Source organism: Primulina eburnea, chromosome 13 (assembly GCF_022965805.1).
Source record: "Primulina eburnea isolate SZY01 chromosome 13, ASM2296580v1, whole genome shotgun sequence".
Lineage (NCBI taxonomy): Eukaryota > Viridiplantae > Streptophyta > Magnoliopsida > Lamiales > Gesneriaceae > Primulina > Primulina eburnea.
This window is the reverse complement of record NC_133113.1, coordinates 2,644,117-2,667,171: the sequence shown is the minus strand read 5'-3', so window position 1 is coordinate 2,667,171 and position 23,055 is coordinate 2,644,117. Positions and strand designations below refer to the sequence as shown.

At 37.6% G+C, this 23,055-nt stretch overlaps 2 protein-coding genes and 1 long non-coding RNA gene across 5 annotated transcripts; 1 reads left to right on the top strand and 2 right to left on the bottom strand.

Moving 5' to 3' along the window:
* Nucleotides 1–882: 882 nt before the first annotated feature.
* On the top strand, nt 883–10,494 carry LOC140810900 (uncharacterized). 3 transcript variants are annotated; one of them, XR_012113337.1, is made up of 9 exons: nt 883–1,067; nt 1,290–1,538; nt 1,617–1,832; nt 1,920–4,410; nt 4,491–5,245; nt 5,403–5,587; nt 5,653–5,759; nt 5,864–5,915; nt 9,098–10,494. XR_012113337.1 is itself a non-coding variant. In XM_073168817.1 (8 exons), exons 2-7 carry the CDS (start codon nt 1,332–1,334, stop codon nt 5,732–5,734), a joined length of 3,936 nt encoding a protein of 1,311 aa, XP_073024918.1. In that variant the 5' UTR covers nt 883–1,067; nt 1,290–1,331; the 3' UTR covers nt 5,735–5,759; nt 5,864–10,082. The 3 variants fall into 3 exon arrangements, 2 of the variants coding, with proteins under 2 accessions (XP_073024918.1, XP_073024919.1); XM_073168817.1 differs by having other exon boundaries at nt 5,864–10,082; XM_073168818.1 differs by having other exon boundaries at nt 883–1,077; nt 1,299–1,538; nt 5,864–10,082.
* A 5,858-nt stretch (nt 10,495–16,352) lies between these two features.
* Nucleotides 16,353–18,654, bottom strand: LOC140810634 (uncharacterized). Its single transcript, XR_012113272.1, has 3 exons — nt 18,553–18,654; nt 17,969–18,028; nt 16,353–16,629 (listed from the first exon to the last, which is right to left on the bottom strand). It is a non-coding gene; the product is annotated as an uncharacterized lncRNA (long non-coding RNA).
* Nucleotides 18,655–21,601: 2,947 nt separating this feature from the next.
* Nucleotides 21,602–22,306, bottom strand: LOC140809176 (agamous-like MADS-box protein AGL62). Its single transcript, XM_073166671.1, has one exon. The coding sequence runs from the start codon at nt 22,304–22,306 to the stop codon at nt 21,602–21,604; it is 705 nt and encodes a 234-aa protein (XP_073022772.1).
* Nucleotides 22,307–23,055: the final 749 nt, after the last annotated feature.

Here is a 23,055-nt window from a genome sequence, read left to right as displayed (position 1 = left end):
CAATTCCTCATGTAACTCTAAATTTGTAATTTACTTGCTGACTGCATTAAATAGATCCTTGTATTAGGGTATTTTAGGATTTTTGTAATTATGCAAACCTATTTTTAAAAATATTTAACAAAAAGTACTATTTTTAAAAATTCAATTTTGGATGAGTTAGAATATTGAAATTATCATTAATATTTGTTTAACTTCAGTTCTGCCACCGTCGTTAGAGATTCGATAACCTCCAACGAGCATGGTGAGTTTTGGTGACCCAGACTAGATGTGGGGTATTCTTGTAGGGTTCCAGTGATTTTTTTATATACATCTGAATTTTAAAATCAAATATAATTCTATAATAGTCATTTAGTAGATTTTTTAACAAAATATTTGATATCATATGATAATGTTCATAAATGTGAGCTTATCTTCCTATTTCTTTACACTATTTTTCTATTTTGTTCAATATTGAGATCAGTTAGAATATTGAAATTCTCGTTAGTATTTATTCAAACCTCGATTCTATGCTGGTCACCGTTATCAAAGATCCGATGACCCTCCCCGCAGAGCTCTGTTAACCTCCTATAGTTTTTATGTGGTGTTTTGTAAACGTCTGGTAAATTTTCGATATACATATAAATTTTAAAAACAATTAATCATTTCGTAATCTTGGTTTCATAGATATTTTTTTAACAAAATGTTCAATGTCGATTGCCAATTTTTCCATTTCTTTACACCACATTTCCATTTTATACAATTTCACGGATTGAGCTGTTTATGTTAAAAGATCTCATCTTTGGAGATGATGGTTATATATATATATATATATATATATATATATATATATATATATATATATATATATATAATATTTATATGTATTTTGTTTAAATCGTACTGTAAACCCTATCTGTCCGCATATAAAATGCACCGCTGATTGCCCCTCAGCTTTGGTACAATTCATTTCTCCAGTCACAGACAACAATCCCATTAAGAAAGTCGAAAAATTCTCGAGCTCAGTTCCCGTATCGCGCATCCAGGGTTTCATTCGATGATAGAAGATTTCGATTAGGGTTTTGAAAGAGGTGCGTCACAGTCCACCCCCCCTAAATTTATATGTTTCGGCGAGTTTTTTCGTCATTCTCGATAAATCCGATGTATATAGATATGTTTTGAGGAATAATTCTACTTATTTTTTAGAATACTTTTTTTTTGGGTACATTTTTCAGAGTAAGTTATTTCAGGTTCGTTATCTGTTAAAAGTATATTTTTTTATGCATATATTAATCTTGTATTTCTTTGTCCAGGCGTTGAAGCTTGTTTTCATCCGAGTTTTTACCTGAGAATCCATGGGTTTCGATATAGAGTGTATAATAAACATCCAAACCTATCCAGGGGAGTATTTTTGTCCTGTTTGTCGTACACTTATTTATCCAAATGAAGCGTTTCAGTCACAGTGCAGTCACCTATACTGCAAACCTTGCTTGTCACACATTGCAAATGGTAGCAAGGCATGCCCTTATGATGGATACTTGGTTACCGAGTCGGATTCTAAGGTTGTCTCTCCTGCCTATACGTTTGAATGACACTCACAGTTTCTTGCATAATTTCTGAAGCTGTAAAATTTTTGGCAGCCGCTAATAGATTCTGACAGAACACTGGCGGAAAAGATTGGAAATGTTAAGGTGCACTGCCTATTCTTCAGAAGTGGTTGCACATGGGAGGGTACTCTATCAGATTGTATTTCTCATTGTTCTGAGTGTTCCTTTGGAAATTCGGCTGTTATATGTAACAGATGTGGCATCCAAATTGTTCATCGCCAAGTACATGAGCACGCACAGTGTTGCACGGTGAGTGTATCGAACATTTATTCCTTGTATTCATATGAACTAGGAGTCTAGGATAGAATGAACTCTTACCTCGAGCTTTAATTGCAGGGAGTGTATGAAGCAAAACAGGCTACAGAAGGCGTTCCAGTTGTAACTAGCTCTGGCACAGCTTTGTCCACAACCACTGCAACTGTAAACCTCACTACAACTCAATCTGGCCAACCACATTCTCAGCCCCAGAATAGCCAGAACGTTGCTGTTAATCTGCAGCCTGGACAAAATCCCAACCAACAACCTATTGCTAACCTTCATGCTGTTTCTGTGCTAAATACAGAGCATTCTTATCAGCAACAATACCAGCAATACTATCAGCAATATGCCGGATATGATCCTTACCAACAGCCTCATCAGCAATACCAGCACAATCCACTGCATGCGCATGTTCAGCCCCAGTCTCATGCATACACCCAAGCCCAAGCCCAAGCCCAAGCCCATCCCCAGCCGCACGCCCAGCCCCAGCCCCAGCCGCACGCCCAGCCCCAGCCCCAGCCCCAGCCGCACGCCCAGCCCCAGCCCCAGCCCCAGCCGCACGCCCAGCCCCAGCCCCAGCCGCACGCCCAGCCCCAGCCGCACGCCCAGCCCCTCTCTCACAGCCACCATCAGCCTCAGTTGCAGCCTTATCCTGTCCCTCAAACACAGCAGCAGCCCCAATTTCAAGCACCAGGCCAAGGCCAAGTACAATCTCAGCCACCTGTGCTATCTCAAATTCCGATGCAGGTACAAGTTCCTTCTCAGGTGCAACCCCAGTTGCGTGCACCCAACCAAACCTTTCCTCCTAATTATCAAGTCAACCCTCAACAACAACCTCCATATCTGATGTATCCACAGGCCCAAATTCCCCCCCAAATTCCTCCACTGCCACCTCACAGTCAGCCTAACCAGCTTCCACTCAGTGTCCAAGCGGTGAGCATGCAACATGCTGTCCAACATCCTCAGTCGCTTCCTTATTTTCAACCTCCTTTGCAGATTCATCACTCCCATGCTTCCCAAAATCACAGTCAACCTCAATTCCAAAATCAAACTTCAAACCATTCTCATTTGCAGATTCAGCCGCAAGCTTCACAGTATCAGAATCAGTACCCTCAACTACGCCCTCCTCCACTTAACCAGCCAACTGTTTCTGCTGCTCAACCACAGCCGCCACATCCTCCAGCTTCTAGTGTTATAGGACATCATTCATATCAACAACCTCAGACGGCCCATCAAATGCATTCAGGTGTTTTTGATCAAACTCCGATAAATCTACGCCCCACAAGTGGGTCGTTGCATCCAGTTAAATTGCACGGTCAAGTTCCTCATCAACCTGCTGTGATGCGGCCACCCCCTTCTCATGATTCTTTTCCCCCGCAACCGCCATCTGCATTTTTGCTGCCACAAAGTCAGATTTCTGGTGCCCCCCCAGCAAACCAGCAAATTTCTGCGCACTCACAACCTTCAAACCATCTTCTTCAGCATGGTAATGTTTTGCAGCCAGTTCAACAAGCTGTACCCCAGCAAATCGCACAACAGCAGCCTTTCGTTACTCCTGTAAAGGCTCAATTTCAGCAGCAAAGTCGTTTTCAACAACAGCCTCTTCAACCTCAGCCACGCCCCTATGGTCCTCCCCAGCAGTCTCAACATCATGATGTTAAACTTATGATGTCAAATGAGGGCATGCATCCACAAAACTATCCACAACCATCTAGTGGCTTTGGGGCTGTGGTTCACACTGTACCTGCACAACTTGGTTCAACTCAGCCACCTGCCAATATGAATTCTGTTGAATCTGCAGTACTTGAGAAGGAGGATTCTTTTTCAGGTAAGCATGCAAATCCAGATGTTAGGGTACCAGGTCAGGGGCTTGCTGAAAAGGAAGTCCTTGGAACTGATGTTAGGCCCTTGAAAGAAGAAGCTGTTATGAATAACAAATTGGGACCACACGAAATGATTGCTATTAGGGTGAAGGATGAGGTTAGTGAGATCGCGACAGATAAATTATCTGGTGCCATATCCATCGAGGCAAACACTACAGAAGGTAATGCCTCTAAAGAAGAGAGCCATTATATGGCAGACTCAAATTTGCCCCAAAAGGTAGAGGAGGACCTTGAAAGTCGGAAGGAGGCTGTAGTTGTGGGTCTGTCTACTGATATTGAGAAAGTTTCCAAGTACCCTCTTTCCAAGCCTGAAGCACAAGTCAAAGAGCAACCTCTATTGACACTAAGGTCGCCCCAAGGATTGGGAATTTTGCAGCAACCTGGGCAATCTCTTCCCCTCCCTATCCCGACATCCCATACTGGGAAGGCTCCTGGTTATTTTGGGCCTCCACCTGGAAGTTTTGAGGCTTATCCACGTGGGAACCATGTTGGACCTAATGAAGGTGTCATGTCGAAACATCAAAGCTCCTCTCACCTGTCTGGGTCTGTTGAGAGTGCTCCTCATAGGCAGACTCATGGGCATGAGCCAAGTGTTTGGAGGGCTAATGGGGAAACTGACTCAAACTTTGGCCTACGGGAGCATTTGAATCCATTTCCGATGGAGCCATTTCGACCTTTTGAACAAGGTACTTTTATTGTTTAATTAAAATTTGTGATGTTTCCATGGTGGATTTTTCCTCCACAGTGGTTTCTTTTTCATGCACAGGTTCAATTACGGTTGATAAATCACGACCTGAGTCATCTTATGGCACTGGAGGGAAATTAAATTCAGGATTAAATCCAAATTCGAGACTCTTGCCTCCATATCGTGCTTCTGTCGGACAGGGTCATGCTGATGTCTTTGGACTTGGCCCTGGATCTGGACAACATCATGCAAAACATTTCCCTTCCCGTAGTCCAGATGGGGAGTATCTTGGCATATCTCCTCATGAATTTGTTGGGCCTTCCAGATTTCCTCGAGGCACCGCTGCTTTTGATGATGTTAATGCCAGGGAAGCACTTAGGTTTGTTGAAGGTTCCAGATCTTTCAATCTACCATCAGACCCTGTTGGAAATCCTTTTCATGATAGCAGGTTTCACCCTATGCCTGGTGGTCACCCTGGGAGAGGTGACACTGACGGTCAACACAATTTGAGATTCGGAGAGCATATGAATCGTCCACTCCACAACCATATCAAGACTGATGATGCTTTTGGAAAAGATGGGCCAGTCCCCTTAGGGAGGGTGGACTTCGCGGGCCCTGGATATTTGCCTGGTAATTTTTTGTCTGAGGCTGCTGGACCTGGTATCTTTTCTGGTAACTCCCACACAGGAGAATTGGGTGGACAAGGAAATTTTAACAATCGAATTCCATTTGGTGGATCTGTTAGAGGTGACAGACCAAGTATTCCACCTTTTGGGGAGCCTGGTATCAGGGGCAACTATCCACTTCAAGGATTTCCTAATCCTGGAGGCTTTGCAGTAAGTATCGACTGAGGATTTTTTATTGTGTTAAAGTATATCTTATTTTTTTAACTTCCGACCTTATTGATCTATTATGCCCTGTGTATAAGTTTATTTTCTGCTAATATTCATCATAACCATTCAGGAATCAATGTTTCTAATTGAAATTTTACAGGGTGAGGTGGATTCTTTTGACCAATCAAGGAAAAGGAGGCCTATCAGCATGGGTTGGTGTAGGATTTGTGTGTTTGATTGCCAGACTGTGGAGGGGCTAGAAATGCATTCTCAAACTAGAGAACACCAGAAGATGGCTATGGATATGGTAAAAACCATCAAGCAAAGAAATAAAAAGAAGCAGAGGTAAGAAAGTACACTGTTTATGTTCTGATGGATTATTGTTATTATCTTATTTGTTATTACTGCAGATCTTTCGCTGGGCATATGGGTTATGATGGGGGAAACAGGAGTAAAAAAGTGGGTGCTAATGGCCGTGGGAACAAACCTTGACCCCTGGTACCGGGTTTTGTTGCTGGTAGGGTATAAGCTTCTTTTTAGCACCCGTTCTGGTTATCCTATCAAATTATGAAATTTTGCTTCAAATTTTATAATTTGGCTTTTCATTGGTTGTTATCTCAGGTTGCTACATTGTCTTGGGAAATGGTGCCACTGGGATGAAGTTTTTGTTGCAGTTAAGTTGTTTTTTATGGGCTTGACATCTGATTTTGCTTTTGGGATAGTTTGGTGATGGATTATCATGTCGCAAAAGCTGTGTTGAACTTGGTTTTCTTTATGTTCGTGTTATGGGATATTTTGTCTTTGCTTATAACATCTCACTTTTATTAGGCTTTAGCTTTATTTCTCATGCTCAGATTCCTTTTAAATTTTAGCATTGAATGAACGATGGGGTGCAATCAAACTTTGCCTACCAAGTTGAAAATTTACTGTCAGATCATCTGGCACTACTCTAATGGACTAAATAGTCGTTTTGTCTTCATCTTTTTGATGACTTGTAGTAAAAAGAGATGTAAATTTTAAGAATTCCATAGAGAAGGCCAATTCCCATATGTCGGTGAACTAAGCTGCATGTCGCTCCCTCATATGCTTGTTGAACCCCTACGTTTTGAAAAACATGACCCGTCTATTTATGAATTATATATATATATAATTTTGTATGTATGTACTGTTATGCACTCTTGTACCGAAAAAATAATCTAACTACAAATCAAAGCACACAACTGTAGAGAACAGACAAGATAAAGATGTATCTCTGTGCGGTCTACTAATATTTAGATGCTCTGATAATTGGATTTTTAAGTGGTTGTCTTTACATTCCACTATTATGGGCATGCACGCAAATTCACTTTAGGTTTGCAGGAAAAATGTTTATTTGATGCAATTGCTGCACCGAACAGTAAAACCATCATCAGTGTAGAGTAACTTCTAGTTTGATGTTGTGGATTTTAGTAGAGGGTAATGACACTTATATGCTCGGCATATAGTGTGCATTTTGTTTCCTTGTACCATCAAAACATATAGAGATGAGAAAATAAATTTTGTGGAACACAGTTAGTAGTGGCAGTTTAAGTGCCTACATCGGATCATGCAATGATCTCAGCTAGCCATTTAAATATTATTTTTGTTCTTTCATGATATAGCATCTCGAACACATTCTAATATCATTTGTCAAAAAATCAAGCTCCCATCGACTTCTCATGGAAAATAGCAGAATATGACAGAAATGCCTATTCCAACCTTTCTACTCAAACATAGTGGTATTAGAGAACCTTGCGGTTTTTGTTTAGCATGCCGGGTATTAACATTTGTGGTCAAACTGTAATAACCTAGTTCAGTCTTCTTTGTCAGTAAACACGTTGAAATTATCCAATGTTGTATGCTTACCACTAAAGTCTCAGTAAACCGTGCACTCGACTTTGAATGCGTGCACCATATGTCATCTCCATTTCATGATGCTGCGTTGGCCATTTACTTTCTTGAGGATGATGATTTTGTTGAGTGTATAAATCTTGGTTGGAGCTGTTGTCATTGTTGGTAACTCGTAATTTATCTCCCAACGGGGTTCCTTTCCTCAATTTTCAGGTGATTCATTATATAGATGTAAAATGCCCTGATCATTACACAAACTCTTATCGGGCTTGTAAAATTCATGCTAAAAACTTACGGAGTGTATTCAGTGAGAATTTACATGGATAGTCTAAGTTGATGAAGCTTAGAGAAAGTTGATTCCATTTCATTGGTTGGTTGATTGTCCATTTTCAAGGAAATTGAATATTATGATCACATATATTTTTACGCCATAGTTCAATATTTAATGAAATTTTTTTAATTCCCCCGCCCCCCCCAGCAAGTTGTATTATTTATAAATAATTAGGCGGGCACAAAGAAGCTGGGATTGCCAAGCTTGCAACACAAAATTTAGATGTGACATAGAAATAAAAATGCTGTGCATAGCAACATGAAAAGTGTCACTGGTTGTCTTGTCATTAATATGTGCACTTCTGGTATATTTATTGTTTTTTATTTTATCATAAATAAAATCAAATACATAGGCTGATGTAGACGGTCTTTGCGTTTTTAGTATGAAGGTCTACACGAACTTCGAAGACTAGGATTTTTTTTCTGATTTTTTAAAAATTTTACGTTTTTCTATTCCATTTACTATTAGTTTCAAGCATCAAGATTGACATTTGCATTCTTAACATCTTTATATGAGTGTTATTTGATAGGCCAAGTGTTAAATATGCACAAATCATTGCAATATAGCTTTAATTAAATTGTTGAGGGATCTTAGTTGTGCCCATATGATTGGAAAAAATACCTGAGATGTTGAAACTTTGTTTTTGATTCTTTGAGTTTTCCGCATGGAGGGTTGTGAGAATACCTAGACTTTTCTGACATCTCAGATTTGTTAATTAAGAAAATGAACAAGCATAGTTTTTATTTGAAGGTGCCATAAGATTCAATTTTGGACTCTCCGGTTAATCTTACTCGACACTGACAGTAGAGTCTGATTTAATATTTCACAAAGATGATACTTATATTGAGTTTAGCAGTCCAAAGTACCACCAATTTTGTTTGCCTTCCAATGACTAGAAGCTAACCACAACAGTGAATACTTGTTAAACTGGATTGTAAGTTTTGACTTTGATTTTGCAAATTAAAGAACATATGGTTTCATTTGACTCCGGCCGAGGGGCATGCTACCTTTAAAAATTGAGAGCTTTTAGAAGAAGTAACATTTCATTATCTCATTTTAAAGCCAGATGCATTGGTCCATGATAATAGATCATTTGAGTAAATTGAAGTTTCAAATATTGTGGATTTTAATTGTTACTTGGACAAGGCTCCTTAGATGCTCTTATTGAAGTTGTTTGAACCAAAAATAAGTTTTGTTTATTATTGTTCAAATGAGTTGTACCATTTGGATTCGTCGGGCAATGGGAATCTTGGATGTGCTAGTAATATGTTTTGGCTGTGAACTGATTGGACCTGCTCTAAATTGAAACGGTGATGAGATAATTCGAGATGAATATGATGGTATTTCTTGGTATTATACTACTCACCACTGCTTAACAGTGTAAAGGAGAGCCTAAATTAGGTTAAATCTTTTAGTCTTGACTAGGTCGTCAAGGGTTCTGGTTGGATGGACCTAGGAAAGTCATTTTTATTCTTCTCGGAAATTGTTAATGAAGAGCTTTCTAGTTGGTTACATACTGGAAGGATGTCTTTCATTTCATATTTTAACATTTGCCCTGTCAATTGGGACCTAATTCCTAATACTGATGATAAAGTTACAGTTTTTGAAACTTTTGAAGTTTAATTGTTTTTTAGTTGAAATTTTTTGTATCATAGATCATTTTCGTTCGACCTGTTTTTCTTCGGGAAGCAGAAGAGAAAAAAAGGACTGAGAGTTAAGCAGAATGGTTGCTCAATTCTTTTGTGGGTAAGGATATGGTTGGTGTTCAGAGTTTTGCCCACATCTTAATTTTTTTTTTTTTTGGGATCAAACTAATCTTAATTTGTGTTACTCAATTATGTCTTTAACTTTTCTGATTTTACCTGTATGTAACCTTCTCGATTTAATTTCCTAATTTCCTAATATGACTCGGAAACTTACGTTCACATATTTAGTAGTTAATTAATAATAATCGGGCTGTAGATGCTCCTTGTTAGGTTTTAGTCTCGTCCTTTAGTCTTTTGTCATCATAAGCTAGGAAGAATTAAGGGTTTAAAGAACAATGAGAAGAATCAATTTTTAGGGTATGCAGTGATTTTGGTCACTGTTTATTTCTGACTTGAGTCATTTACAAGAGAAGGCTTCATTTTCGTTTGTTGGAACTTCATGCGGATATGAGGATCCTTAACTCTACGATTATAAGAATTCAAATAACAATGCAGGAACTTAAATAATATTAAATTATTTTGTTTTCTAACTTCCCCTGAGATTTTTTGTATGCTAGAGGATAACTTTCTTTTTCTTATTTTGAACATAGGATAACTTTAAACGCATTGTCGTGTACGATAATAGAGAACACACATCAATAGATATCATGTCTGAAAATGAAACCACATTTTTCCAGTAAACCCGTGCTCTTGCCTAATCCAGTTAGTTTGGATGTCTTTTTTCAATCTTGTTTTGCTTGTCCTGCTGCTACTAAATCATGCATAAAATTTAATTTTGTTTGGTGTATTTTGTTTCCTATTTCTAGTCAAATGAATGTTGAATATTCATTTGTTTGTTTATGTCGATGTAGTCTATTATCAAACCTTTTTATGTGTCTGATCGTCATAACCACTTGGCTACTATACCAGCCTTGCCTCCCTTCTATCCTATTTTTACAAAATTAAATTTTTCACCGCATTGTTTACCAGGGTTGATAACGTGCTTCCACCCCTTTCAGATAAAGAGCTCTTACCCTACTTATGAAGGGTATAGTTAGAAATCTCGATACGTTTGACCTGATGTTCTTTAAAGGGATAAAACCAGCAGACTGATAATGTTTGAATAACGGGTTTGTGCTACTATCCAGACGTAGTATGTATATCTAGGATTAGGATATACCATAGATTCGCCATCATCCGGACTTTTTGTGTATGAACCGTATATAGTTTCAAGAGATAAATTGATATATTATAACTTGGGAGTACATTTTACGAGGATTTCGCCCATTCTTAGGAAGCATAAATAATTTAGCTGCCCGTTTCTTAAGATTTAGTTCTTTGATTCAGTTACAATTGTCATCTTAAAGGGGCGAAGAAAGTTGTACAAGGGACCATCACACCTCTACCTAGGACGATATGGTTAGCTAAAAACGCGATTAATCTATGTTTAACGCTTTAACCTGTGAGGTTTTTGGAAGGTGTTGGGGGCGTGTGTGTGTTTTTTTTTGTAGGATCCATTCGAAGAAGTGCAGGGGTGAAATATTCAGCTGAGCTGTGGAGTTTTGAGTATGTGATTATATATACTGTTTTTTGATTCTTGAAATGAAATTGTAACGTAGAGGCTTATTTTATTTCTCAATCGTGTGTTACATAATAAATACTCTAAAAGACTAAAAGATTTGAGTTAAATTATGCATCATGAACTTATTTACAAGATTTGAACAAGGTAACCAGTCTAATTTTGATATAAATTTTTATTTTTAACTTGTTAGAACTATTCTCAGAAATTTTCGTTGTTATATTTACAAATAGATTTGATTGTTTATAAAAATTGCAAGTGATAACTATGTTTCTCAAAATTTATCGAATACCATGGATATTTATTTATGTAAATTGAATTAACTTATGACTTAAATCAAATTACTTGTAAGATAATTTTAAAATGTGAAGTTCCTGGTAAAAAAATGGCCTAATGTTGCAAATATAACCATTCCAACTGGAAACGGCGTCTGAACCCAAGACCACCTTTAATTTTTAGAATACAAACCTATTTAGTTGGTTGATAGGCGCGTTGAATTTGGTTTTGCGGGTGTTTGTTAATGACTTAAATTGAAATTTCGAGTATTTTTTCCAAATTTTTTCTATTTCAGACTTGGTCTGTCTTTTAAATATCCAAATTCCAAATTGATGTTTTTTGAAATATTGTCGACTTTTAACACGTGTGCGTTCATGTGGTATTTTTTTTGTTATATTTAATTTAATATTTTCTTTTAATAATTTTTTATATCAAGAATGATATAATCATTTAAAAACTCAAAAAATTTGAATAATTAAAAAATATATTTTAGCAAGTTTAAAAATTTGAAAATAAGTATGATATTGATAAACGAAGGCATAAATTTACTTAAAACAATTTTTTTTCAATTTTTTATTAAATAAAAATAGAGTACATTTATAATTTAGGAGCTATTGTTTTATAAAAAAAATCAAAATTAAGTATTTTAAATATCTCTAACTTAAGCTCGAACAATCATTCACTTACTTTTGTTTCTACTATAATTACGTCTAATTTCGATCAATAAAATTAATTATATAGCTTTTTTTTAAAAAAAAATAATTCCCCAACATGGCTAATGCTTCCCTAAATTAAGGGATGTTTTAACTACGTCTATCAATATCTGCTGATCGGTGTTCATTAACTCGGAGGTTGTATGAAAATACGAAAATTTTGTGAAAAATATTTCCAATCTGATTCAATTCATTAAAAAAATAATTTTTAAGCTAGAAGTATTACTTTTCACGTTAATTATGAATCAAATTTACCCGTATTGTGAAAAAAAAAAATGTGAGATCGTATCATTATAGACCTAAAAATTCAAATTCCCCTCTCAAACCTCAAATAAAGCAAATAGAAGTTAAAAATAGTCATTTCCTATACACTGAAATCATCTGAGACATGAGAAAGCTATTTTTAAAACCAAAACACAAAGTGAGTCAATTGACCATAATTTCCTCTTATATATATATATATATATATATATATATATATATATATATATATTGCATAAGTTATTAATTATTTATTTTATCTAATTCTGATTGGAAAAGTGCAAACAGTGGAAAAAGCTAAAGATAAAAAAAATTAACATTCCTTATGGAAACATCATTATTATTTATAATTATAATTCTTATTATTATTCAATAATACTAATAAAAAATATAAATATGGGCGGGGTTCACGCCCACGCTATTTTACAATAATAATGTGGGTTAAATTCCAATAAATGTTACCAAAAAAGCCCCGTCACTCTACATTTAGGCCTATATTCAGCGTTCCCACATCGCAATGTTGGAACAAATTTTTGTTTTCTATAAGCTGATATACCAAGTCCCTCTGTCGCCGGGCTCAGTCGCGAGGGCCTGTAACCTTGGCAGGGGCATTAAGGCAGAGGAAGGTGGAGAGGGGAACTTCATGTGCCGATGAGGAGTGCTTACTCACATCTAGGTTCATCATCCTCTTGAGATTCCATGCGATGGATCTCGGCAGCGAAATGTTTATCGGCCGGCAGGTGCCCTGAAGTTTGCCGGCCGAGTGTTGGTGGTGGCACCCCACTGTTGTAAGAGATGTGTGTGTTCTGGCCAGAGACCCTCCTCTTCTGGCGAGGACACACAACATCGAGTTTAAGCTGGCTTGACAGAGCAGCAGCTGCTAGTGGATGAATCTGATTGTGAGTTTGCAATCTGCGCATGGTGTTCTACTTCTTCGTCCGAACCCCTGACCTTTTGGGTTCATTTTTCAGTCTCGATGATTGATCGATCCTTTGTTGTTGTCCAAAACAGACTCATTTGGTTCCTGATTACAAAATTGATTTTTCTTTTTCTTTTTCATTTTTGGCTCCATTTAGTATATCTCCATTAAACAAAATTTATTCTTTTCACAAATTTAAGGGGCTTTGAGGGACAGGCTTTTTCCCTGTCAACGTTTTTGGGGTGAGCCTACCCGAGACGATACAGTCGAAATCAATCTATATGCGAAGGTGAGGTGCCTCTCACCCTTCCCGTCTTGGATTATTTTACTCCTACTGGAACTGGGGGAACCACCACCACAGAAGGAAGGGGGTATGGCCATGAGTTTGTGCTACAGACAGAGGAACAATTTTTTAGTTACACCAATTTAGTGTTGTAATTATGATCACTCGCTACATGATTAACCTTTAAGAGCTATGAATACGGGTGTTTTCAGTCGACTCTTGTAATTTAGACCAAGTATTTGTGGTTAGAGCAGCTGTCACCTAGTGATAATTTCTAAACCACTAGCTCTACAAATGGTGTTCCACCTCAATTAAATTACGCATTTTCCCCCATTATTTTGTTATTCTGACCGTTCATCGCTCATTATTTCTGTTAATTGGTCTAATTTTTCGATAAGAAATAATGCCTTGACCAGCTTTCTGAACAAATAATGAAGATTTGTAAGCTAAGCAAGAGGAGATATTTATGAATTTTCATAAATGTAGTAACTATTAATTATGTACATTGAAGATTAACATTATTAGCTTTGAAATTTCGAATATAATTTGTAAATAATCTATGATACTCCCGGAAGAGCCCGGGTTGACCCCATGACCCGTGACAATAAATGGACAACATGGATCATGGTAAGGAGAGTGCTCGGGACGCCATTTCCTTGAGCAACCAGAGGCCCGAGTTCTTGGGCGTGTTCCCGGTTGATGACTCTCTACTCGGGATGTCTCGATAATAGTATCGCACTCAAGTGCCGGAACAGGTGATATCTTATCTCAGTAAGCGTATCTGACAAAATCCTACTGATTGTGTGGGGACTCGGGCTCTAACTCTGTTCTTTGGGATTAAATGGATCATTAATATAAAAAGTGGGTCAATTTTTTTTTTTTTTTGCTTTACAACATTACTTCTAATGTATGTACACAAGCACAAGTTCTTTATTTATATTACATCATACAAACATATCTTGTTCTAGTACATTCATCCAACTAGTATTTAATACAATAAAACCATTACAAATAGTCCAAGTCTACTAAAAACCACTAGTCCTCTGCTGCGCCCGTAGTCTCCACGCTATATCAATCTCGTCTCTGTCTCGACCCAGATCCTGCCCCACCTGTTGTTATGCACACATACAGACATAACAACAGCCGAAAACTCCGGTGAGAACAAATCCCAGTATAAACATGTATACATGCATATATCAAACTAAACATGAAACATGCTATAATGAATGTCATCCATATAAACATGCAATGCAATGCGAATCAAACCATGTCTGGACTCGACTCGACTAGAACTCTAGGGATCCCGGTGTGAATAAGACGATCTATCACCTACCCTCCCAATCGGGGTGACGGTATGTCTTATTCCTAGACTTCGGCCTGATCTGTATCCACATCTACAATATGAGAATGATCTTCCCCTAAGCTGTGATATCACCGAACATCTAGAAGTTTGACGGATCTGTCAAGACTCCCTATCTTAAATGCAATGCACAACAATATGTAAACAATGCATAATCATCTCAAAAGATTTGAATACAAGTCTATAAACAAATCACAATCATAATTCAAGATAAACAATAAATATAGTATGTGATTTTGGTTGGGAAACTCAAATGTGATCTCATTTGAGTTGTATCTCCCCAAACAAAACATGCATTATACCTTGCGTTGTTAAACCTGTATCAATGTCGAGGTCTCGGTGTCCAAGTGAGGTACAATGAATCTAAAATGGCAATGATCAATATACCTTCTATTAATCCTTAACCCAATTCAACACTTCTACAAATCACTAGTACATCTAAACACAATTTGACGGCATAACGACGTAGTTTCTCGATACCGATCAATCCAACTTTCAACACATATCAATATCTAATTTCCACAATCCGTAATCAACCTCATAGAACATCATACTCTCAAAATCTGCATAATTCAACAATAAATATACTGAAAAAATCGTAACAATTGAGTACGATATCATTTCTTCGTTCCGGGTGTGTTTTTACGATCACAATCCTCTCAAGAACATAGCATAGAGCTCAATCCTTCATTCTCCTAACACATATATATATCAAACATGCTGGAATTGAACGAAAATTACATCTTTTGGTAGCTCTTGTCAAGAGGAGTAAAAATCTTAACACGGAACACAAATCGGAAGGTTAAATCTTAAGAAATCTTACGATGAAGCCTTGAAGAAATTTGAAGACTCCTCAGACTTTTCCCTCGTCCCTAGCTTCTGAAATGGCAAGGAAAAGTAGACAACTCATTTAAATTTGCATGGCAAGGACACTTGGCCTTTTTCTTTGTGCTGCACGTCTCGCGCATATGCGCGACATCACCCGCGCATATGCGCGAGACCTACTGGTCTCGACAATGCAGAATTTATCACCTCGCGCATATGCGCCACTTTTCTCGCGCATATGCGCCATTGCAACTGGAGGTGTCGCGCATATGCGCCGCTTCTTTCTGCGCATATGCGCCGATGCTACTGTAGGTGTCGCGCATATGCGCCACTTCTTTCCGCGCATATGCGCCACTGCTACTGTAGAAATATTTCATTTCTTGTGCCAACCGCGGGTGCGGTCCTGCTTGGCCCATAATTTTCAGATTTCTTTCTATCAATGATAATTCTTGGGCATTACAGATTGGACTTATTACGTCATTGTCTGTGTTTTGTTAAGAATGATTGTGATCTAACCAAGTTAATATGGACTGTATTTGCTGGTTACTTCTTGCTGTCAGCCAAGAACACAATATATGATTCAATATCAAATGCGAAGAAAACAGAAGCAGTGTGGTTTGATCGAAAACCGATCTATTTCCACGGGAAGAGGGAGTTGGTTCTTTTATTGAGCATCAACGGAGTACAATGATGGTGCACACAACTCTTTGTATCTTTGCTTGTTCTCTCCCTATGCACACACCATACAAGAGAACCCTCAAAGATTATCCCCAAGTGTTTCCCAAATCTAATACTTACTCTGCGTATTTCTCACTCAAAATGCAGGTGATTATTTTCTACAGAATTGCTTGATATGAATATGACAAGGGATTATTACGTGCTAATATTTTGAAATAATTTCAATAAGCTTGTTGTCTCGAATGTACAAACTTGATGGTAATTGAAGATGAAGTATCAAATATTCGAGTGTAAAATGACTCGAGAGACAATAGTTGGCTCATACCCTGTGGTGCCCCAAACCTCGCCACGTAATCATAAAACATGTGACGTCATATGCATAAAAATTTTCTTTTCAACGACGTAATAATATAATGCATATACGACAAAATAGTGCAATCACCACACTATCTACGTCAATGCAGCAGAAACAATATAATAAATACACACATACAACTCAAGTAAGACAATAAGCTATACTGTCTCTATCTACTATCAACTATAGGACTGTTTGACTAGACACACCTAGTCCTTCACCACTATCCTGTCTCACAGCATAGTCCTGTAACCTGTCCAACAGAAACATCCCCCAAAGGGTGAGCATATACAACAATCATCATCGTAATACATAACAGTTATATTAACAACATAACATATAACTGAAATCATAACAGAAATACTCCCTTTGCTGTTTCTGGACAATCAAACCACCAACAACATCACTCACATGCTACTGCAGCAACAACATGGACGATACGTCGCACCCCAACACCGGCGACAGCAATATCGTCGAACGAATAACATCAACAATACGTCGCACCCCAACTCCGGCGACAACAATATCGTTGAACGAACAACATCAATGTGACAACATCAACGAGACGTCTCCCAACAACGATTGTAACGCCCCAGATTTGAAGACTGTCCTCACTGTACCAAGACGAGTCTTTCCAGCGTGCTTATGTCCTCACTCACACGCACCCTAGGAAACTTCCCAGGAGGTCACCCATCCCAAAATTGCCCCAAGTCAAGCACGCTTAACTTTGGAGTTCTTATGTGATGAGCTACTGAAAAGAAGATGCACCTTCGTGATATGAGTAGTACCAATCAAATCTTTTAAGCCCTCTTCAACTGTTCAGTCCATTACATTGCACAGTCTCGGAATCCCTCTCATTCCCGTGTGGGTCGGTTCATTCATGTTCCCTTCACCTAGAAGCCTGCCAGGAGCCGCTCATTGTCCGTGCAACTGATGGCACCGGCGTTCACCCCCCTGCCCTCTTCGGCCCCGGGCCTCACATGCCCACCAGCTTCCGCTTGGTTCGTCCCCGAACCACACCGTACTAAGAGAGGTCGGCTCTGATACCACTTGTAACGCCCCAGATTTGACGACTGTCCTCACTGTACCAAGACGAGTCTTTCCAGCGTGCTTATGTCCTCACTCACACACACCCTAGGAAACTTCCCAGGAGGTCACCCATCCCAAAATTGCCCCAAGTCAAGCACGCTTAACTTTGGAGTTCTTATGTGATGAGCTACTGAAAAGAAGATGCACCTTCGTGATATGAGTAGTACCAATCAAATCTTTTAAGCCCTCTTCAACTGTTCAGTCCATTACATTGCACAGTCTCGGAATCCCTCTCATTCCCGTGTGGGTCGGTTCATTCATGTTCCCTTCACCTAGAAGCCTGCCAGGAGCCGCTCATTGTCCGTGCAACTGATGGCACCGGCGTTCACCCCCCTGCCCTCTTCGGCCCCGGGCCTCACAACGATAGTCAACAATATCAACAATAATAAACAACAACAAATATAATATCAAATCACCCAATTCCGGTGATTTAGCATCGTTCAACGCAATAGTATTCATCAATACTAAACAATAACAACATATGCTCGTACATCAACACGTACTTGATAATCAAGTATATATAAAATCTGGCTATTTCTTTGATCCTGAGGCTTGTGATGTATCTAAATAATTCAACAATAATTATCAGATCATTGTCACCGTATCAACACAGTTATAACAGCCTCAATATATAACATCAAATAGCCCAACAACAATTAATTCAACAAAATATAAAATTCGATTATAATTTCGTATTGTTCAACAATTTAATATTCTGGTGTATTTACTTCACAATACTACCATCAAATACACCCTAATTAATTAACTTCAAATAATAGGCTATTTTACAACATCCGTCAAATTATGAAAACTTTATAAACGTGTAGCCTATACTTCATAAACTCCGAATATATAATCAGAATTAATAACAACTGACAAACAACTCTCCAATCTCAATCTAATGATTAAAAATCTCTAATTATAATAAATTAGGAATAATTCAAAATAACACCACTATAATCTTCTCTACTTCGTTAAAATCATACACTATTCAACAATCTTCAATTTCAGTATGATTTAACAATTTATCAGATTTATTCTAGAAATCGAAGAATTTCAAATATCACCAAAACTACAAAATTTATACCTCAAATCGAAGACCTCGTATCAACGATCTCAGAACTGAAGTCGGTTCGTCGATTGAATAAACTGATAAATCGCACGATAAAAAAGAAAATCTGAAAACTATTTCTCTCATTCGCTCACCTCACGTCTCTGGCCTCATGTTCGTGCATATAGAATTGATTTCAATTCTATCAATTCCACCGATCAAAGTTTAGTTTATTATTATTACATTTTTTTTTAAATTTTTTTAATATTATATTAATAAAATAATATAGTATAATATATTTAACATTTTAACACCGGTATATCTCTTTGGATCAGTCAAACGATTAAATTTTCCAAAACTCAAAACATGAAACTTCTATATCTTTGAGTTTTCTAATTTATATCCAAATTTCAAATCATTTGGATTTCATATAACCAACATATGTCATATTTCTCTCTTTAAAAATCATTAATTATTTAATAATATCACATTACTAAATCAACAACTTGTGATATTACTTCAGGCATTACATACCCGATCAGACTGCTTGTTTCCAAGATAAAGATCAAAGTTCAAGAATCTTTTTGTCCATTGAATTGAGGGCGTGACTCAGTCTAGATCGTGTTTGACTTTCATGCGTAGTCAAATTCACATCATTTGGTATCAAAGTCATGGCTTGCTTTGATTATATCATTTGATAATTAGGTCTAGGTTTAGAGACAAGTAAGTTATCTCGTGTGTGATTTTTTTGAGTTTTCTTCGTTCTACTATTTGAGTTCCTTATTTTTATTGCGTCCCAAGAATTCTATTAAGAATCTTGTTATATCGTTGTCTTTTGTTCATGAATCTCGCGATTCTCAAAAATTCTTGAGTCGTTCTTCGTTATTTATTGTCACAAAAATTTCATCGTTTCTTGTCGTATAAGTATTTTAAAAAAAAGAATCAATCAAAAAACAAGAAGAGGAGATCGATCAATACAAAAAAAGAAAATAAAGAGTGTGTCAAATTTTCTTGCTCGCATTTTAACATAGAAAATTCTTCCTTTTTGTGTGAGTCATATTCGAGTCTTAAAATCATTTGTTTTTGTGCCGTCCAAATGAGTCAATTTGCAAGTGTCGTGAAGTTTAATCTTTGAGTTTGATGCACACAAGCTACAAAGCCTAAATGTACCCTTAATTGAGAGTTCTCAAATTTGCGTGAAAATGCTCGAGTCTGAGTCTTCTTTAATGGAGAGGAGTGTGAGATATTTTTAGCGAGGACGAAAGAAAAAGCTGGTAAAATTTTCTTTGGAGTGACTGTTATGATTTGTGTGAGTTACAGTTACATATTGTTGTTATTTCTACTAACTTTCTTGCAGGTACAACATGTCTGACGATCGAAAATTTCAAACATTGGTTGGAGAGTTGGGTAGAATGTGAGAGGAGTTTAAGCCTTTACGTGAGAAGTATATGCAAGTTGATGGCAGTGGAGAAGCGAGAAGAGTTGACGGGGATAGAGAATCAGGCTTGAATTGAGATGATGATATGTGGTGTGATAAGATTAGTAGAAATAGAATTTGGGAATAATATAGAGTGAATGATGTTAAGATGACAGCTCCATCTCTCCATGGATGGAAGAGTCACTCCAAAGGAGTATCTTGATTGAGAGGAGAGGATGAAGTGTACTTTTGAGGTCCGAGATTATTCGGAAGCCATGAAGGTAAGATGATCTTATAGCGAGTTAAACGACTATGCTACTACGTAGTCAGAGAAATTAGTGTTGGGTAGGAGAAGATGTGGAGAGAACCCTATAGTCAAATGGGATGAGATGAAAAGGGTGATGATGAAACCATTTGTTCCTAATCACTATGATAGGAGAGTTTATAGAAGAGATACGTTACTTGTATAAGGCGTCGTTGACATTCACATGGAGGTATAGCATAGAGGAGGAAATCGTGGCTAGGCCAATGATTGATTCAATTCATGGAGTTCCCAAGCATCGATATCGAGTACATCTGAAACTTTCAATATTCATACTTATGATATTAATGCATTTGGTATCAAGAAATTGGACATGATATTAGTCAATGTCTAAGTAAATAGGTGGCAGTGGTAGATTCTGAAGTGGGACTTGAATCCAAAGTTGAAGTTGAGCTTGAGTCCAAGGGTGAAGTAGAGAAAGTTGAGGATGATGATATTCCACCGGGTGTTGATGGGAGTGTTGAACAATATGCAATGGAAGGCGAATCATTAGACGAAGAAAAAGTCCTTAATATGTCTACTATGAAGGCGGATAATAGACAAGGTGAAACTTTGGTTCATACATGCGTTGAGGAAAAATGTATGTCTTGTTCCATTGAATCCAAAAGAAGTTCTTGAGGATCAATTGGAATTTCATGAAATGGGTAAAAAAAATGTGAGAAGGCCGAAAAAGAAAAAGAAAAGAAAAGAAAAAACCCGAATATGATTTTTTTTAAAAAAAAGATGAGAGGAAAGAGGCCAATAAAGATGTGGAAAAAAATAAATTGATGGTACAAAAGAGTGAGATTGATAGATACTTGTTTTTGCATAAACCTATTTGACGCGATCATGAATGAGCCTCGAAATGGGCAAGCTCTTAAGAAAGTATGGGATCCGCTAGTGCGGTGGATAAGACTAACCACTAGATGGCCCTAACTAATCAGCGGATAAGAGTAAAATCTATACGTTCAGATGGGTAAAAATAACCGTTATATGACCCTAATACGGTGGAACAACTGGAGGATGAAGAAGAAGATCAGTTTTGGGATGGTGTTTAAGCTTCATTCTGTGAAGAAAATAAGTTATCTTCAAGTTATATTTTTAATCATTGCACGCTTCTGCACTTTTGTTGATTATGATCATTTGTACAGAAGATCATCTATTTTACGAAATAGACTGATTTTAGCAACTTAATTTACTAGAGGCTTTTTTTAGGATTATATGATTCTGAAACAACGCTTCACCCGACCACACCTCGGTTTTGGGGCGTGCAAAACGTGGGACGAAAAGGTTAATGAAACTAAATTATAATGTTAGAACTAATTATAATATCAAAATCTTGTTATAATTTCTTTTAATGAATTAAATTAGAACAATGGTTGACCAAATACAAGCGTATATCCCCGTGGAGTAAAAGAAAGCTGCCCAATCCCAGTAGCCGCCGGAGCCTTATTATCCCTGATCAAGCCACCGTCTCCAACTCCAGAGCAAGGTGGTACCACCCCAAGAGCTGGCGAAAACAAAGAGCTCTCCACCACTACCTGCTTCGCCTCCACCTTCCCTACCTGTCGGCTAACATTATTTCTAAGCTCCTCCATCGCCGCCTTCAACTGCTCCAGATCTTTCAGCCCCATCTCCTCAACCGGAGCCTCCCACCACGACCCAACCCCGTGCGTAGCTTCCCTCAGCCGCCTCACTTCCTCTCCCCGCCGTTTCTCCACCTCCAACTCACCGACCATGTCGTTCAAGTACATGTTAAGTTCCCTCACACATGCAACACGATGAGCCTCCACGAGCTGCATGGAACTGGTGGCGCTAGGCAGAGTATTTGAATTTGATGACCACGACAAGTAGCGATCTATGATCGAATCGACAGCAGGATGCCCGAAAGAGAACACTTTCTTGCCCGGAGAGAAGACGATGATAGCAATCTCCGCGCCGCAAAGGGTGCATAGTTCGCTCGCTTTCTTGAACAGACCGGTTCGACGCTTCGAGAATGTAACGAGGAGATTTCTTGCTTTCGACATCTTCGCCATTTCAATCTTTTGACGACCCCTGGTTTTTCCGGCCATGCCTGAGGTTTTTGACTTCCTTTGTAAAGAAAGGCAGATAAATAATAAGAAAAATAAATAAACAATATAGGTTATAAATAGGGTTTGGTGTTTCGTAATACTATGTAAATTTTAATTTCCCTTTTGAAAATGTTTGATATTTTTCCTTTTAAGTTTTATATTCATTGTATTTGGGAACATGAACATTATCTATTTAACACACAATTTAATGCACATTGCCTCTTAATTTCAAATGGAGTAGGTATCTTGTCACGAATCTTTATCTGTGAGACAGGTCAACTTTACTGATATTCACAATAAAAAGTAACACTTTCAGCATAAAAAGTAATACAATTTCATAGATGATCCAAATAAGAGATCCGTCTCACAAAATACGACCCGTAAAATCGTCTCACACGAGTTTTTGTCTTTCGAATTATATATACGTACTAAATTACATATTTTGAGAAAAATATCAATATTTCGCAATAGTAATATAAAAAAAACAATAAATCCTACGCACATTAAATGCTGTCCCATAAACGAGTACGATGTACATGTGTTGAAAATATCAAAGATCGCATTTTTCAAGTTTGGAATTTTAATTTCTTGTATTGATTTTTTGGAGTGTTTTGTCTTGGTACGAAAACGATTTTCTTTGATATAATATATAACCAAAAGTAGAAATGTCATCAAATAAGCAAGAAATGTATACACAGAATTGTGTTAAATATAAGATAAGGTCTCAAGTTCGAGATTCGGGTAAACAC

Bases quoted from the DNA above. Each gene is read 5' to 3' on its own strand.
- LOC140810900 (XM_073168817.1), top strand. From the start codon at position 1,332: ATGGGTTTCGATATAGAGTGTATAATAAACATCCAAACCTATCCAGGG. The intron at 1,539-1,616 runs GTTGTCTCTCCT...AATTTTTGGCAG, and splicing joins TTACCGAGTCGGATTCTAAG to CCGCTAATAGATTCTGACAG. The intron at 1,833-1,919 runs GTGAGTGTATCG...CTTTAATTGCAG, and splicing joins AGCACGCACAGTGTTGCACG to GGAGTGTATGAAGCAAAACA.
- LOC140809176 (XM_073166671.1), bottom strand. From the start codon at position 22,306: ATGGCCGGAAAAACCAGGGGTCGTCAAAAGATTGAAATGGCGAAGATG.